The sequence below is a fragment of the Doryrhamphus excisus genome, linkage group LG10 (assembly GCF_037039965.1).
Source record: "Doryrhamphus excisus strain RoL-2023G ecotype Guam linkage group LG10, RoL_Dexc_Guam_v1.1, whole genome shotgun sequence".
Taxonomy (NCBI): Eukaryota; Metazoa; Chordata; class Actinopteri; order Syngnathiformes; family Syngnathidae; genus Doryrhamphus; species Doryrhamphus excisus.
The window spans coordinates 12,588,178-12,607,784 of record NC_136366.1 but is presented as its reverse complement, the minus strand read 5'-3'; the positions used below and the strand labels follow the sequence as shown (position 1 = coordinate 12,607,784).

Below are 19,607 nucleotides of genomic sequence, written 5' to 3'. Positions count from 1 at the left end.
TTCGAATGTATTATTATGTAACTAACTTTTTTATTGTAAAAAATTAGACCATAGACTTTACATGGCACAGACAAAAAATAAACGTTATATTTTGTCATAATTTTGGCAGTATTATTTATTGATTGATCTATTTGTTGTATGTTAGACTAGCCCTCATTCTGCTTGTCCTTGTTAAGCTGATGGGTAGACTGGACCTGCACCTGACTTTGGACGAGAGCGAGAGGCGGGGTACACCCTGGACTGGTGGCCAGCCAATCACAGGGCACATATAGACAAACAACCATTCACACTCACATTCATACCTATGGACAATTTGGAGTCGCCAATTAACCTAGCATGTTTTTGGAATGTGGGGGGAAACCCACCAAAAATATGGCCATGTACAAAATAAAAGGCCTATCAGTGATATTAGTTGTAATTATTATTTTAATGCAATAAATTTAATGATGAAATAATAATTGCTGATAGGCTGGTGCCTTATGGGAAAACATGCAGTATTTATATTGTGATTATTATTATATCTTATTGTATGTCTGCCTTTTTTGTTTTCACCCCTTTTTTTAGTTGATTATTCACGTATTATTTTAGTTCGAGAATTTAATTTTAAAATGTACAATACACTATTTACGTATATTTTTTGTAAACTTTTTTCTGTTTCTCTTCATGACAATTCCATCAAAATAGATTGACATATTATTAATTGACTCAGTAACGTACAAAATACTATAGATTTATGAATTATATAACAATTATTGAATAATATATCAAAATATTGAAAATATGACAAACAACCATTCACACTCACATTCATACCTATGGACAATTTGGAGTCGCTAATTAACCTAGCATGTTTTTGGAATGTGGGAGGAAACCGGAGAAAACCCACACTTGCACGGGTAAAACATGCAAACTCCCACAGAGACTTGGTGGAATCGAACTTGGGTCTCCTAGCTGTGTGGCCTGCGCGCTAACCACTCCTCCACTGTGCAGCCCATTTTTAGAATGTGGGAGGAAGTTGGCGTACTGGAGGAAACCCCAGCATGTGCAAAACCAAACCCAGAGATTCAAACCCAGATCTCCTGACTGTGCGATCATTATGCCAACCACTTGTCCCCCGTGCAAACCTGTGCAGTCTTGCAACTATCATTCTCTCTACATTCATTTTCATTTAAAGGAGATTATTTCTGTAAAATATGATTCATGGTGGGTAAAAAAAAAAAGCCCCGGTTGGCATGCCTGTTCCCAGCCTGACGGTCATTCAATCTCCACGACTTATCGTCAGAACTCCAGAGGAAGACAAGCGAGCAGAGCAGAGATAAGTTCCTCCAGGTGGCCATGATAAATTTCCCCACTCAAACGGACACATCTTCCCTAAGTGTCTCCTGGGTGCACTCTGACCCCCAGTGGGGTCACCAGCAACCTGCCAAGAGGTCATTCATCCTCCTGAAGCACCCTCACGCCTCTTAACCCCGCCACGGGCTTCAAAGTTCACATGTGCGCACGTCGAATGTGCACATGAATGTGTCGGAAGAGCACATTCCAATCTATCTTCCACCTTTCAAGCCCCGCCTCTTCCTCTTTTCAGGTCATCTGTTTCCACTGATCCAGCAACCTGTTCCATGTTTGGCAGCATGACCGTGCATGATGATGATGATGATGATGATGATGATGGTGCAGGGCCGTCTGTCACCGTCTACGTGACATTCCTTTCTTTCGGGAAAAAGGAGAATCCCACCGCTCGGCAAACTGCTGTCCGATTCGCACTAGCTGCAAAGAAATGTAACATGATGGTGGCAATTCTGCGGAGAGGTGCTATATCCACAAAGAAAACACACAACACGGACAGGCAAGCCGCCACAAGACACATACCGCTGTGTCCGACACAGGACTCCACATTTCCCATTTATAAAATGGCTGGCTAGCATGTACAAAGACGTAGCTCCACACATTACCGTACTTGAACACATTGGCCTGGACACTTGCTGCTGGGTCGAATTTGCAGGCCTCAATCATTTGTTCAATAAAAATAACAGCAGGCTAATTATGCTGTTTCCTTGCCAAACAAAGCAGAGAAAGGACATGGAGAAGGAACAGGAAGAGGAAGTCACACAGAGACTAACCTCAGGGCATTCCTAAATGAACGTTTACATAAGCATTATTACAATTTGAACAACTCCGGTTCCTAACGATTCTCGATTCTGATGCATTTAAGAGTAAAGGTCATAAAAGTTTGCATTAGGGATGTCCAATATTGGCCTTTTTAACAAAAAACAATATGCCAATATTGTCCGACCCTCAATTTCCGATACCGATATCAGGATATCATGTGTTATATACAGCATTTTTTTAATAACAGATGTCATGATCGGGGGGCGGCACGGTGGTCGAGTGGTTAGCACGCAGACCTCACAGCTAGGAGACCAGGGTTCAATTCCACCCTCAGTGTGCATGTTCTCCCCGTGCATGCGTGGGTTTTCTCCGGGTACTCCGGTTTCCTCCCACATTCCAAAAAACAGGAACATTATATTTTTTATATTTTCACTGATATGATCCGATACTGGTCTGTGGCCGATCAATTGGAACACCCTAAAAAAAAATATTCATCCATGCACCCATTTTCTATACCGCTGATCCTCATTAGGGTCGGGGGGGGGGGGGGGTGCTGGTGCCTATCCCAACTGACTTCGGGCAAGAGGCGGGGTACACCCTGGACTGGTGGCCAGCCAATCACAGTTAATAAAAATATATTAAACTGAATAAAATAGGATTAGGGCAGCACGGCGGTCGAGACCTCACAGCTAGGAGACCAGGGTTCAATTCCACCCATGGCCATCTCTGTGTGGAGTTTGCGTGTTCTCCCCGTGCATGCGTGGCTTTTATCCGGGTACTCCGGTTTCCTCCCACATTCCAAAAACATGCTAGGTTAATTGGCGACTCCAAATTGTCCATAGGTATGAATGTGAGTGTGAATGGTTGTTTGTCTATATGTGCCCTGTGATTGGCTGGCCACCAGTCCAGGGTGTACCCCGCCTCTCGCCCGAAGACAGCTGGGATAGGCTCCAGCACCCCAGCAACCCTTGTGAGGAAAAGCGGTAGAAAATGAATGAATGAATGAATGAATGCTACAGATCACTTCAGCTTATTTATGAATATACAGTGAAGAAAATAAGTATTTGAACACCCTGCTATTTTGCTATTTCTCCCACTTAGAAATCATGGAGGGGTCTGAAATTTTCATCGTAGGTGCATGTCCACTGTGAGAGAGATAAACTAAAAAGAAAAATCCAGAAATCACAATGCATGATTTTTTAACAATTTATTTGTGTGATACAGCTGCTAATAAGTATTTGAACACCTGAGAAAATGAATGTTAATATTTGGTACAGTAGCCTTTGTTTGCTATTACAGAGGTCAAACGTTTCCTGTAGTTTTTCACCAGGTTTGCACACACTGCAGGAGGGATCTTGGCCCACTCCTCCACACAGATCTTCTCTAGATCAGTCAGGTTTCTGGGCTGTCGCTGAGAAACACGGAGTTTGAGCTCCCTCCAAAGATTTTCGATTGGGTTCAGGTCTGGAGACTGGCTGGGCCATGCTAGAACCTTGATATGCTTCTTACGGAGCCACTCCTTGGTTTTCCTGGCTGTGTGCTTCGGGTCGTTGTCGTGTTGGAAGACCCAGCCACGACCCATCTTCAATGCTCTGACAGAGGGAAGGAGGTTGTTCCCCAAAATCTCACAATACACGGCCCCAGTCATCCTCTCTTTAATGCAGTGCACTCGTCCTGTCCCATGTGCAGAAAAACACCCCCAAAGCATGATGCTACCACCCCCATGCTTCACAGTAGGGATGGTGTTCTTCGGATTGTACTCTTCATTCTTCTTCCTCCAAACACGCTTATTGGAATTATGACCAAAAAGTTCTATTTTGGTCTCATCTGACCATAAAACTTTCTCCCATGACTCCTCTGTATCATCCAAATGGTCATATGCAAACTTAAGACGGGCCTTGACATGTGCTGGTTTAAGCAGGGGAACCTTTCGTGCCATGCATGATTTCACATCATGACGTCTTAGTGTATTACCTACAGTAACCTTGGAAACGGTGGTCCCAGCTCTTTTCAGGTCATTGACCAAGTCCTGTCGTGTAGTTCTGGGCTGATTCCTCACCTTTCTTAGAATCATTGAGACCCCACGAGGTGATATCTTGCATGGGGCTCCACTCCGATTGAGATTGACCGTCATGTTTAGCTTCTTCCATTTTCTAATGATAGCTCCAACAGTGGACCTTTTTTCACCAAGCTGCTTGGTAATTGCTCCGTAGCCCTTTCCAGCCTTGTGGAGGTGTACAATTTTGTCTCTGGTGTCTTTGGACAGCTCTTTGGTCTTCGCCATGTTACAAGTTAAAGTCTTACTGATTGTATGGGGTGGACAGGTGTCTTTATGCAGCTAACGACCTCAAACAGGTGCATCTGATTCAGGATGATACATGGAGTGCAGGTGGACTTCTAATGGGCAGACTAACAGGTCTTTCAGGGTCAGAATTCTAGATGATACACAGGTGTTCAAATACTTATTTGCAGCTGTATCACACAAATAAATTGTTAAAAAATCATGCATTGTGATTTCTGGATTTTTCTTTTTAGTTTATCTCTCTCACAGTGGACATGCACCTACGATGAAAATTTCAGACCCCTCCATGATTTCTAAGTGGGAGAAATAGCAAAATAGCAGGGTGTTCAAATACTTATTTTCTTCACTGTAAATGTATTCAACAGAAACTGTTGAATAATAGCTTATTATATGAGTCCAATACAATAAGTTCTGCCACATTTCCAAATTGTATGGTTATCGGTTGATATCAGTATTGGTAATGAAGTGTTGGACAACACAAAGAAAACATGCCTTTCATTACTCATCCCGCCGCTTGATGAACTGATGAATATCAAAACATCTAACACTAGCACAGTCCAAAAGCCGACCAGCGGAGCCGCAAAGCAAAGCCCCATAGACACGCTGACATTCTGTGGTATTTGAGGATCGCAGTGAATGAAAACAGCACACTGGGGCAGCCTGATCACTGCATGCCGCCGCTCTTGAAGACGATACAGTGGTTTACTTAGAATGAACCTGTCCGAGCCAACAACCTACTTACATTGAACGTAGCCAAAGGAAACTATGTCAAATGTAGAGCTCATTTGGCCGATGAGAACCTGTGGCTGTATGGACTATGGACTAAAATCATTTATGAGACATAGATCACAGAGGATGAAGAAATAAAAGGCATGAAACATGAAAAGGTACAGGTAATTAAGTTTGGTTGTTGGGCAGATGTGTTATTTAAGTTCAAAAAGGGGACCAAAACAAGCAATCCAGGCCATTTTGGATTATAACAAACCATAAATGCACCAATTAACACCTCTATTCAATTAACCGCCATGTCTCCTATAGTAGGCGGGGGTAAAACCAGTGACATAAATATCCCAAAAAGGGTCGCTCTACAAAAAGAAAGAACTGCCAGGGTCTTTTGCTTAAACTACATTGGCATTAACAGCTGTGGCTGGAGGCAACCTCTTGATGATTCCTGATCAGTCGCCCGAGGTATTTCACAAGCAACTGTGAAAGTTGCAGCCTGCTAGAATGGCTGGGTCAGTATTGGACTTTACAGCTGGTCTACATCTTTAGCACAATTCCAGACAGGACCACCGCACTGTGTTTGTCTGTGAAGGGAGGGGGGTGTTCTCGGAAACATTTGGTGGGATTTGGATCAAAAATACGCAAAAATACTTTTTGATGTTTGAAGAAAATAAGAAAATAATTTGAAAAAAATAAGAAGAAAATAAGAGCTTTTGTATGGTTTGCCACTGAAATGTTGTGATAGCACATTAGTGTGTATTAACACTGTGATATCTAAAAATGTTCATAAGAAAAAAATAAAGTCAGTAGCAGTAAATCAAAAATTGAGTAATTTTGTGCCTGCATGAATAATATATTTTAGCTGAGATATAAGGCTAACATACATCAACCAACAATGGATCACAGCAATATCATATAGTACTTATAATACAATAATAAAGGGTCTTTTACAACCAGTCCTACCAGCTGTCAATCATTTTTACTAGTAGAAAGAGAACAAATGCCAATGTGGCCACTTAAGGAAGGGGGGGATGCACTGTGGGGTGTCACAGACCCTCCCGCCTGTCAAAACCTTACAGGGCACAGCAGGACACCGTTGGTATTCATCGTAAAAGACAACTGGCTGTCCATCTTCAAACAATTTAAGACATGAACGGGGGGGGGGGGACGGGGGTGAGGGGTGCACTTTTTAGTTCAACACATTAGAAATCAAGCAGAACTCACCATGTGACCCCGGACTCTGTGATGCCAGTCCACTTAGCAACAGCAGGACCAGAACATGCCAGGCCGGCTCCTGAGGCAGCCGCGGCCCCGGCATTAGCACCGCTGGCTACCCCCCTCCCCCCGCCGCCCTCGCCTTTGAGATCCTCACAAGTCCAGCAGCCACCAACAAAACTGGAGTGCAAAATAAGCGGCAACTCCACCGACGCGTCCGCCTGATCTTAAGATTTCCACAGTCAGCGCTCAGGAGCGTCCCACAGCTTCCAGTGCCGTTCCCACACTGACGGCCTGGGAGAGACAGACACAGAAAGATGGTGGGGGGTGTTACCTCTCTCTCTCTCTCTCTCTCTCTCTCTCTCTGTCTCTCTCTCTCTCTCTCAATGTATTAATTCCTTTTTGCCGCCACAAAGGCAACTAGAACTACAATAATAAATATTGTTACTTCATTAATACATGTTGAAATTGTGCATTATAATCTTGGCAGCATTTCACTTTACCAGAGACTACATGTATACTAAATAATAATTATAGTAATAATAATACATCAATAATGTATGCAAAATAAAACCCTCATTGTTACACTCTTATTGTTTATCTTAATTGCAAAGTATACATAAAACATAACAAAACACACAGAAGATGTATTGTGTATACCATTGATTCTCCATCAAATACTGCATGTACACAAACACAAAAAACTGAAATTTCAGTTGGGGTATGAATAATTTTGTTTTTAACTGTATAAAATAATCATACATATACGTCAAAATAAAATATATTAAAAATACATGTTCCATATTGTTTGCCTAAGTTAGGCGTAAAAATGGCTAAATTAAATAATATACAAATATAAGGCATTCAAAAGACGCATTCAGACTGTGATTAAATGTAGTATCCTACACTGGCCACTAGGTGTCAGTAGTGCTACTGTCAAGATCAGTGAGACACACAAGGATTGTGATTGATCTCCCAGCTGCCATGATAATCCATAATAAAAACAAGGGATACCGCTGAAACTCAACTCTGAACCTTAAGTGTGTTTTTCCCGCGGTCTGATTCAGCCCTGCTGTCAGTCAAACAGCCAAACGGAACACATTAAATACACAAGCATGAGTCTTATTTATGTCTCAAATGGCTTATCGGCTCTCTTGATGTCTACTATATTGGGTATAGCAATAGTAAAGGTGACTATAGGGGTGCTATTTCTTGTCTGGAGAGCTCTAATGTTTTTAAATAGGCACTTTTCGAGGCACTTTAAGCCAAAAATACTCCACTAATAACCACTAATAATTCCATAGCAGTCTGTCACCCAATATTGCACGATGGCTTGTCTCACAAGGACAAATACAAACAAATAGCCCTAAAACTAAGTGTGTCTAAGTGTGCCATCAATTGGTACTGAGAGTCTGCTATTAGTGTGTGTGTGTGTGTGTGTGTGTGTAAAAAGACAAACACCGTTAGTAGATTAATAGGGCTCTGGCCGCGGCATCACATCAGGTGATGAGGGGAGATTAGAGCTCACACCTCCAGGCACCGCCACCACTTTGCAACTTCACTCTAATCCACGCATAGAAACATGTGCCCCGTGCTAACAATCGGGAGGGGGGGCACACATTCCACGGGTCAATATGTATGTTAAGAAGATTAACTATTTAGCTATCAGCCAGATTACATCAAGTTCACTGAAGAATCACAGACTTTGACCACGTGGTCGTTTATTAGAAAGTATAAATAGAATCAATGTTATAATGGCAGCGAGCAGCAAACTGGTTTCACACCAACTTTTTGCATGCAGAGGGAAATAAACCTGTTGGACGCTGACCACTGGTGATACTCTAAACCAGGGGTCTCAAACACGTGGCCCGCGGGCCAAATTTGGCCCGCAGGACACTAGTTTGAGGCCCCCGCCTTGATATGAAAGTTTAATGTTAGTGCGGCCCGTGCAAGTACCCAGAAAAAATTATTACGTTGATTAATGTTCATGTTAAAGGTTAAATAACTGTTAATAGTTATCCTCCCTATCCGTGTGGAAGTGGTAAGTTTTTGGCTATTTAAGTTCAAAGGAAATAACTTGAAGGCTACCGTTTAGGTCGCTAGCTCTCCAGTTTGTGAGTTAGCATGTGTCTCAAGACCCTGCAGTTGCGCAATATGTTGTAAATAAAAAGAGTAGAAATGTGACTATAGTCGTGTTTTGTCATGTCTACAGGGCTCTAATAATGCTTTGTTAATTTTGGTCTGAAAAAAATAATTTGTCTACCCACCAACTAGATGTGGTTTCTTAAGTTTTTATTATTTGCCGTTTTATTATTATTATCATATTTATTTATTACTGATTGATTGATTTTCTTTATTCTTGATTTGTTTATTTATTTTTCATCTTATTTTATGCAGAAAAATACAAATTAAGATATTTGAGAACAGTGGAATGTTTTATCAGAGCTTTACTTGTAGAAAATCGAAACCAAAGCAAAGTTTATTCATTTGAATTAATTTAAAAAATGTAAGATGAGATGTTTACGCAATCCAAATGGCTGGAGGAGAGTAAACACGGTAGAATTCTTGGTGGTGTTAAAGCAGAGCCAAATGGGTCAACACCTGCCTCCCTGCTTCCACCACAAGCCACCTCTTCTGGTGCTCAAACTGTCGCCCCCGATTTGTGCATATTTGTGGAAAACGGTTGGGCCCGTGGAGCCATGAGAACGGGTCAGTGCACCTCACACGCCCATCTGCGCTCCAGCACACACCCAGCATGGAGCCTCAGAGAGCGGCGAGCGGAAGGGAAGGGACTGGGGGTCTCTCGACCACATTTGGGAGGTCGGAAGTGGGGCAGACAAGTGGGAAGACTTTAAGTGAATAGACCCCTAATGTTTTTTTTTTACCCCTTTTGTTATCCTCTTCACAGTCAAATCACAATCCAGAAGCTTCAAATTGTGGCTTTCATTTCATTCTAATACACCTATCAAACATTTACACAGTATTTATAAATATCATATATATAGTATTGATACAATACAGTGCAAGGCAAACGATAACCATACAAAAACCAGAGCGTTTCAAAACCAAAACAATGCTAAAAGAATATTAATTCATTCATTTTCTACCGCTTTTCCTCACGAGGGTTGCAGGGGGTGCTGGAGCCTATCCCAGCGGTCTTTGGGCGAGAGGCGGGATACACCCTGGACTGGTGGCCAGCCAATCACAGGGCACATATAGACAAACAACCATTCACACTCACATTCATACCTATGGACAATTTGGAGTCGCCACTAAAAGAATATCATACCGAATAATTGCTGAGTGCATTGTTTACAAAAGCAAATAACTGTGTATTAACAGCTGTGGCTGTAGGCAACCTCTTGATGTTAGTTTTTATTGACTTATCCTGGGTGGTCCACATCCTGCAGCTTACACGCACTTTCAGATGTTGCTTGTCCTTCTCATCGGTATTATGCTGGACAAGAGTTTTGCTCATGAGCACTACTGCTACAACATTGGTTGTGTTGCTGTGTTGTGCAATATACAGTACACAGAGGTCATTGCTACATACTAGCATTTCAGCTTGAATGTTTGCTTAGCGTGCCAGCCGACAGCGCTAAGCTTTTGGTGACAGTGGAAGCTCCAGGTGACAGGCCTCTTACTTCACAATGATCTTTGTACAGTTGCAATAATGCGTCTCCGTTTCTTGGACAAACATTTTCTTATGAAACAGAGACCCCACGCTAATACTAATACTAATACTTACAGTGTTACTGCAAATGCGCCATGACTATGAGCCTCGTTTTGCATTTCAGAGCGTCGGTCTGAGGAAAAGGACCTTTCATCACACAAGATTGTGAGAATGATGATGATGATGATGAAGTTACAGCTAGCCAGCGGCTACGGAATGTGTGGCGACGAGCCTGTGTGAAATTTGCCGGATTTTCAGCAGCTTAGAGTTAAAAGTGATGTCATAAAGAGAAGCTTATTGCCGCGGCAACACAGCTGTCCCTCCCCCAGAACAGTCAAAAAAAAAAAAAGCTTGAAACTTCACATGCTTATTTTGGAGCTGTGTACATGCTAGCATGCTATACTTTTACACTGATGCCTTTAGTCTTTTGATTAATCAATTGAGGAGACATGCACCAGTCCATCTCTTAAACAATGCTGCCGTTAGAGCGATCGCCATGCACTGACTTTTACACTCCATGTTTAGCTGGTGTATGATGAGCCAGGCTACTTAAAAATGTAATTAATAAGCATCACTTCATTAGTTCCTATATGGGAAACATTCATTTTGAGCTGAAGCGCAGAAAAGGTCGCTAAAGAGCCAAAAGCTGCACACCCAAGGAGCATTTAATGAAGCGAATGTTCCCCCGAGGGTCGGCGACTGCTAACGATGCTAATTAACAACTTCCTCCAACGGTCAGACAAAAGCCAACCGCGGGGGTCAAGGCACACACGGACCCTCACACCTGCCTGGTTACATTAAACCTCAGTGTGTACTTACATACTTGTGTATGTACAGTATAACACCTACAGTATGGTACATGTCCGGCATACACATTAAAAGGCCTGACATAGCTGAAAGATACACTGCTAGGGGGCGCTGTGCGGGTGCGGGTGGGTCAAAAGTTCCTTCTGTGAGCACGTCTGTGAAGACTGATCACCAAAGAGGAGTTCCACCTGTTTAAAGCAGGTGCAAAATAACACTGGGAGGTCTACACATGGGAAAATGTCAGTAAATTCTATATAGCCCTGTCAACTGTTTACTATAGTAACAACATTACTTCTGGAACATCTTTGCAGAAACAGGAGGTAGTTGAGCATGGAGATAAGATGTCTGCCAATTAATCCGCTTCCTGTCAGCTTCAGTCGGAAGAGAGGACGTAATTATTGGGAATATTGCCGCATTTTTACCCTATCACACACACACATGCACACACTGTTCAACCATTGCATAACCAAGCATTAATTGTGCATGTGTGTATGCACTATTTAACAAAGGTGGGGCTGGGGGTAGCTTGGGACGACATTCTTAGTGCCGGTGACTGTCAAGAATAATCAATGGAAAGCAACCAGTCGAGAGGATATGGAGATGGACAGAGAGATATAGCTGAGTGGCGCAGGCAACATTTTAAAGCGTACGTAGAGGTAGGTAGAGGATGCTGACCACTACCTACACTTCATATGCAGCTACTTCCATGTTGTTTAATTTATTTTAATTTAATATCATGGTTTTATTGCGTGGCTCTAATAATAACCGTAGTTGAATCCTGCAAAAAGATTTGCAGTGGAAGTCATTATTGATGGGCTGTTTGCAAAACACACACACTACTTCTGCTACAAAGATGCTATTTAGGGATCAATAACAGTCATTCACTTTTGTGTCCGCCACCGGCTACAAGCAAGAAACTAAATTACTCCACCTGAATACAATGTTCGGGTAATTATGTACTTATATCTATAAATCATGTGTTGTCTAAATCAAGATAAGATAAGATATGTCTTTATTAGTCAATCATCACAATTGTTATCACTGATTATTTTAGTGAGTCCAAGGTATTATTTGCTGTTATTTTTTCCTAAACTTAACATAATCATTTCATTTTATTTTTTTTTATTTGATTTCAAAAAGAATACATCATCAGTAAAACATGTGGTGGTTGCAGGAAAAACACCTGATTTGAACCAAAAAAAAAAGCAAATTCAAGCAGAACGGTGACTGACGTCCATATTTTTGGTTTTAGTGACACCCCAAACATCTGAAAAGATTTTTATGGCAAAATATCTACATTTATCATACATTTATTGACAGATTTAGAACATAATCTATTTACAGATGTGTGCATGGGTGTAAACTAGAGATTAACTATTTATAGATGAATAACAACAACAGCGTCTATCCTTCGCCATCCCGACAGATCCCCATCCAGACGTACTCTGTACCAATGTAAGCTTCCTGTACTTTTGTCCCTGCTGCATTGGTCGCCGTTTCCCTCTGTCAGCAAGCAATTCAGCAACTTCCGTCGTCTTCACATGCAAGCTGTTACTGTCAATCGGAGGAAAATAAAACTCTTGGCAGTCAAAGTTACTTTTTAAAAAGATGTCTTTGGCAACGAATTACGTCATTTGATGTATTAGTTTGACACAATACATAATAAATAAGATCAATTAGATCGTTATAATGTAGGCATATTTAGCTAGCACACTGCTAATGCTAACGCTGCTAATGTTATTTACATCCATTCTTATCTTCAGTCAAGCTAAGCTACAGCGCATGCATGGCGATCGCTCTACCGGCAGCATTGTTTAAGAGATGGACTGGTGCATGTCTCCTCAATTGATTAATCCAAAGATTAAAGGCATCTCTTATGGGAATCGCTTGCTTGTCAAACTAGATAGTTTACAATCCTAATAGATAGATAGTATAAATGCAAACTTTATTAATGCGTTTTCAAAGTGTTTGTGCATAAAATACGAATCCCTGCAACATTTTTGCAATGGATGTGTGAGAAAAATCTTCAACAGTGTTTAATAATAACTGGAAAAAAAAGCCTTAAAGAATTCAATAAAAAGCAGCACACCTACTTGGAAATGAATATTCCTATAAATGGCGCTCCTAACCAGTGCCGGAATAATGTCTTCAACCATCATACTTCATCACCATTTAGGCTTCACAGAACATTTTATTAGCACACTGGATCCTTTTTAAAAGTGCCCTCCCCGTCTCGGGCTGCTGCACTGCACGCCAGAGTGGATGCAGCACAACCCTGGTGATCAGGCCACATTATGCACCTCTCTGAGGACAACTTGACATACACTGGTGGGGCTCTAAATACCCCTAAGAAGCCCCCACAAGGAGTTTTACTGCGTAGACAATTCATATGGATTAATAGAAGGCGCCGCTTCATTGGGACTGTTGTTGAGAGTGAAGTGAAGAAGGAGGCGGGCGTCTTCTGCGCATATTTTCCATGTGCTACCCCCACCCCCCCCTCCTCTGTATGGTGCTGAAAGCGCCTTTGTACGTTTGTCAGCGGCGTGAAGGTTACAGGGATGCAGCAAACAGCGAGCGCATGCTTGCTTTGCAACAAAACAGCTGATACTGCATCTTGTTTCTTAAAAACCGCTCACATGAAAGTCATGTTGCTACTTTTCAGCTCCACTTATCTTCCCAAACCTTTCATGAGGGAGGACAATCGAAACAGTTTTCACCCTTCTCCCTAATTATATTTTAGCCTTCAACCATAAATTCTTCAGATAACCACTGATCAAGTCAGACTTCCACTCTAAAAGCGTCCGCAGCTTCAAAACGTGCGAAACCCACAGCTGCTGAAGTCTTTAAAGTACCTTCAAGCTGGAGCACAACAAGTAGAGTGACCTTTTGCAGAAGTGGATGTTTTTTCCATCTGTAGCATGTAACAAGGGGTGGGATTGAGGATATAGGGTGGGGGGGCTAAGAAAAGGGAGGTAAAAGTACAAGTGCCATACATGCATCATAAAACACATTTAAATCCACTTCTAAGGAAATAACAGCACAGTGATTTCACTTTCATGTGATAAAAAAAACATACTAAGCTGCATTAATAGGTAATAATTACCTGTCAGTGGGCATAAAAAGCTATTTTAGGCTTGGTGGTAACATTTGTTTTATAGCAGACATATTAAAATAGCTAGTTTAGTGTTTGCAATGACATTAATTATGGTTCCATTCCAATGTAGGGTCAAGCGTAACATAAAATACCTTCCACTTTATATATATATATATTTTTTTTCTAATAATCTGCAGACACAAAGCCGCTATGTAACTATGTGACCTACTAATGCAGGGGTCTCAAACACGCGGCCCCTAGTTTGAGGCCCCCGCCTTGATATGAAAGTAATGTTAGTGCGGCCCGCGCAAGTTTGATATGGATGCTGTATGGTATCATGTACCCAGAAAAAATTATTACGTTTGATTAATGTTCATGTTAAAGGTTAAATAACTGTTAATAGTTATCCTCCCTATCCGTGTGGAAGTGGTACGTTTTTGGCTATTTAAGTTTAAAGGAAATAACTTGAAGGCTACCGTTTAGGTCGCTAGCTCTCTAGTTTGCGAGTTAGCATGTGTCTCAAGACCCTGCAGTTGCGCAATATGTTGTAAATAAAAAGAGTATAAATGTGACTATAGTCGTGTTTTGTCATGTCTACAGGGCTCTAATAATGCTTTGTTCATTTTAATCTGAAAAAAATAATTTGTCTACCCACCAACTATATGTGGTTTCTTAAGTTTTTATTATTATTATTATTATATTTATTTATTACTGATTGATTGATTTTCTTTATTCTTGATTTGTTTATTTATTTTCCATCTTATTTTGTGCAAAAAAAATAAAAATTAAGATGTTTGATAACAGTGGAATGTTTTATCAGAGCTTTTATTGTAGAAAATCGGAACCAAAGCACTGAAAAAGTTTGTATATTTTTCTGTTTTTAATAAATGCGTTTTTGTTTTTTTGTGGAAAACCTGATGCGGCCCAGCCTTGCCCAGACCCTAGCTCCAGTGGCCCCCAGGGTGAGATGGCGGAAGGTTCAGATGTTAGGACTAGATGGACGTACCATTTGGATTCTGGAGATGGCAGAAGGTTCGATCATCACAGCAAAAGTAGACCAATCTTGGAGTGTCATGTCTGTTTGTATGGTTAGCAAGCAACTTCCTGGTGCATAAAGGATGTAAGACGACGGGACGGGTACCATTTGGGATTCTGGGTGGGGAGAGATGGTTCCATTGAACCATTTCTCCCCACCCAGAATCATAAATAGAACAGTGTTAGGACTAGGACTTGTGAAATTCCTCTTATAACCGTGGAAAAATTGGGAAAATATCCATGTGCTAGCAGGCCGCCTTCAGCAACAGACGGAAAGGCAAGTAGCGATGTCAAACCAAGTCTAACTTAGTGGTTAATTGTCCAGTCTTCCTCATTCCCCTTGGGAGTGGAGGGCCTCACACGGGAGCAGATGAGCCTCCGGTGTTTATACCTCCAGTTTAGGGCGGCCATGTGAGCGTTAAACCATCTGCTCCAGTAAGAGGTTGATGGGAAAAGCAGGAGAACTTGCAGTCTTAGCAGGAAAGCCTTGTTGTCTCTGCTTGTCTCATTTGTCCATCAGACCTCATTGACTTCATTAGCGGGGACGGTTTTGGAAGGCGTGACTTAGAGTCTGAGCAGTTATGCTTTAGACACACAAATTACACATTCTAGGGATGTGTAATATGGCAGAAAATTACGAGTGGTTAGCGCGCAGACCTCACAGCGAGAAGACCAGGGTTCAATTCCACCCTCGGCCATCTTTGTGTGGAGTTTGCGTGGGTTTTCTCCAGGTACTCCGGTTTCCTCCCACATTCCAAAAACATGCTAGGTTAATTGGCCACTCCAAATTGTCCATAGGTATGAATGTGAGTGTGAATGGTTGTTTGTCTATATGTGCCCTGTGATTGGCTGGCCACCAGTCCAGGGTGTACTCCACCTCTCGCCCGAAGACAGCTGGGATAGGCTCCAGCACCCTCGCGATCCTCGTGAGGAAAAGCGGTAGACAATGAATGAATGAATGAACCTGTGATGTCTAGGGAGCCCTAAACGTTTCATACAAACGGATTAATGAGCTGCTGGCATAGGCTCCAGCATGCCCGCAACCCACATGAGGATAAGCGGTATAGAAAATGGATGAAAGTTCTTTTTCTTAAATTTTAAAAATATATTAGTATTCATTCATTCATTTTCTACCGCTTATCCTCACAAGGGTCACAGGCGTGCTGGAGCCTATCCCAGCTGTCTTGGGGTAAGAGGCCGGGTACACCCTGGACTGGTCGCCAACCAATCACAGGGCACCTACAGACAAACAACCATTCACACTCACATTCATACCTATGGAAAGTTTTGTTTAAAAAGTTTTAATTCATGTACTACAGTACATCAAAAGGCATAATCTTTCATAAGCGTTTTGACCACTGCCCCTCCCTTCTTATGCAATGGACTATTCCATGTTACTTCACAGATTGATTCCGGAAGACGAGAGCAAAACAAACCTGCTGGCGTGTGACAGTTTCTTGTTCATGTTCCTGTTCATAAACTTAAACTGAACAAGTGAACAGAACTCATTTTTTTGCTTATGTCAGGCATCTAGAACCCCCAACAGACTGCTTATTTATTTTCAGACAGGAAGTGACATCATAAAAGTACGCCGTGTCTTATGTGGTTGTATGTCTTTTCGTGCCCTGTGATAGGCTCCAGCATACGCTAATGAGGATTAAGCGGCATAGACAATGAATGCTTGTTATTGTATTATTGTGCCTGTTGTGAAACCAATCAAAGCTGCAATAAAAGCCTGTTGTTCTGGCAATCAAGTCCCATTGACACCTCATGGCCTGTGACTTCTTCATGTCTTATACACCAGTTAAGCCGGAAAATTGTGGAAGGACGACTGTATAAAATCCTGCTGTGTCATGAAAAGGATTCATTGACAGACATGCAAAGAAGCATTATACGTTTCAGTCAATGCGTCTCTCCCAGGAGGTGATGGGGTCACATTAGCGATGGAGCTACGGTTGTTGTTTGCTCTCCTCCAACGATCACGCAATGAAAACACAGGAAGTAGCTAAAGGAGATCGATGCCGCCGTGTCGGACTACGGCCGAGCGTTTTAACATCAGCCCTCCGCACTTCGGAACCCACTCTATTCCATGAGAAGCTTGTCAAGTTTCCCTCCCTTTGCTAATGTATTTGAACGCAGTGTCATCCTGGGCCGCCGCCGCTGCCGCTGCCAAAGCAGTCGATAAGTGCTGGAAATGCTATCCATCTCTGAAACATCACTCCTTCACTTACGGGAAGCGTGCATCAGCGAGCGGGGGGGATCATCGGGGAGCAAGACTTGGACACCATCAGACGTCATTTTCACTTGGAAGAAAAAAAAAAAACAGGGAGCGTCTCGAGTTTGTAAAATCCAAGATGAGCCGCATCACTCCCGGTGTAAGGCTACACCTAAAAAAGCACTCCAACATCCACTCCAACACTCTTGAATTACGAGATCTCTTAGCGGAGGTTTTATGATGCTAATATCATATTTTAGTACGTATTACATTATTTATCATTTTATCCAGAACACTATAGCACTTAAGGTCTGATGCGGTGCTTTTTGCTAACATGTGGAAAACTCTAACACCCAATGGAGTCGGGAGGGGCTGTACTATTTAAATGTAAACATCCGGCGCTTGAACTGTTAATGTGCGAAATGGGAGCTTGTTTTTAATCGAGATTCAAAAATGTTATCGCAACAAGAGAGCTTAACTACGCATTTTTTTATTAGAAACCAAGGACTCTAAATACATAGGAATGTCAACTCATTGGTTTGGCGGCCATGATGGCGAGCAGAATCCAGAAATACTGCATCGTGAACATGTACTCGGAACACTGTTATGCCATAAACTCATTCTCTACCAAAGACGGATTTATACGTTTTTTTTAAATATATCGTTTCAATGTTTTCGCGTGAAAGGCACAAAGACGTGATGATGCAACTGTACATTAGAAGAGAGCATGTTTGGTGCAGTTTTAAGCCCAAAAAGATGGCAGAAGTGCATTTTATAAACACCTGGCCTGCATCTCTCCCATTGAAATAAATCCTTGCAGGAATCAGGAAGTGAAAAGGAAATTTTAACACATGAACACGTGTGCAATGTTTGCATACGTGCACGTATTTGCATGCACACACAGTTCAGTTGCAAATGTAAAAATTGTCAATAGTTCATGGTGTTCATTCAGTCATTCATTTTCTGCTGCTTATCCTCACGAGGGTCACGGGGGTGCTGGAGCCTATCCCAGCTGTCTTCAGGCGAGAGGCAGGGTACACCCTGGACTGGTGGCCAGCCAATCACAGGGCACATATAGACAAACAACCATTCACACACACATTCATACCTATGGACAATTTGGAGTCGCTAATTAACCTAGCATGTTTTTGGAATGTGGGAGGAAACCGGAGTACCCGGAGAAAACCCACGCATGCACGGGGAGAACATGCAAACGCCACACAGAGATGGCCGAGAGTGGAATCCAACTCGGGTATCTTAGCTGTGAGGCCTGCGCGCTAACCACTCACTAATTAGTAAACTTTTCCATATGGAGTGGTGAAGAAAAACACAGCCAAAAACATAACACTTCCACACGGAACGGGAGGAAAACTATTTATTCGAAGTCGGGTCTCCTAGCTGTGAAGCCTGCGTGCTAACCACCATGCAGCCTAGTTCACGGTGTTATATTATTTGAATTTTTGTGTTGTTTATGTTGCGGCATTGTTGTTTAGACAGTTAGAAATACAACCTCATATGCCCAAAGTCTGCAAGTACACACCATATTCACAAAGTTAAATTGTGATTTTAATTTTGTTAGCACTTGGAAAAGCGTGAAAAAGTAAAAAGCTGGCAAACCAATCTGTATGAGCTGTACTATTGTTTTTTCCAGTAAGGCTAATTGATGGCGCCACAGGTCCTCGGAGACATGGACCAGTTGCGTGTCATGTCTTGTCACCAGCCCCACTCTCCGCTTTGACACCTTCGGCCTCATCCCTCTCTTTCCGTGCCAAGAATACTGGTGGAACACGGCACAGGCCAGAGGAGCGCCGTGCCCGCCCCGGGAGAACAAAGACGATTAAGGGTCGGCGGCGTGCCCCCTCTGGGGATGGGCACAGAGGGTCGCTGCCAGGGTGTGTAACCGGAGAGGACGGAGCAAAACAGCTGCTCTCATTCTCAGTCCCGCATCTGCCACAACTGTGATCTCATGGAACAAAGCGAGAATGTGAACGCACAACACGACATGTTGTTTTGTGACACTTTTTTTTCCTCAGAGGCTAATTCCATATTTTATCAACATTGAGCACAAACCGTGTCCACACAGCTGTCGGCACATTGCAAAGAAAGAGAGATAACACAACAGAAGGTCGGCAAGAAGACTACACAATGCTCCCTGGGTCTTTGACTCCCCCCTCCCAAACACCTCCTGGGAACCAAAGCCGCAAACAGGCAACCTGAAACCCATGATGTCACCCTCAAGGAGAGCCCAGGCTACCGTTTGTCAGCGAGAAAATGGTAGAGACAGCACCCAAATCAGAGGCAACACAATGACAAAGGGTTAATCACATTTACAGTGCAACAGCTGTGCAGCATTAGCATGGAATTACGCTCCATGTATAAACCAAAGGAAAGGATGTCCTTCTAAAAATGGACCGCCCTGCTTTTATGTAACAGC

The 19,607-nt window shown here is 42.4% G+C and overlaps 1 protein-coding gene across 1 annotated transcript in view; it reads right to left on the bottom strand.

Annotated features, from left to right (window-relative positions):
- bmpr1bb (bone morphogenetic protein receptor, type IBb) overlaps positions 1-19,607 on the bottom strand; it is a 39,368-nt gene that overhangs the window by 8,828 nt on the left and 10,933 nt on the right. Inside the window, exon 3 of the mRNA XM_058065002.2 lies at positions 6,359-6,643. Coding sequence (XP_057920985.2) covers positions 6,359-6,452 — 94 coding nt within the window. The 5' untranslated portion in view covers positions 6,453-6,643. The remainder of the gene's footprint in view (positions 1-6,358; positions 6,644-19,607) is intronic.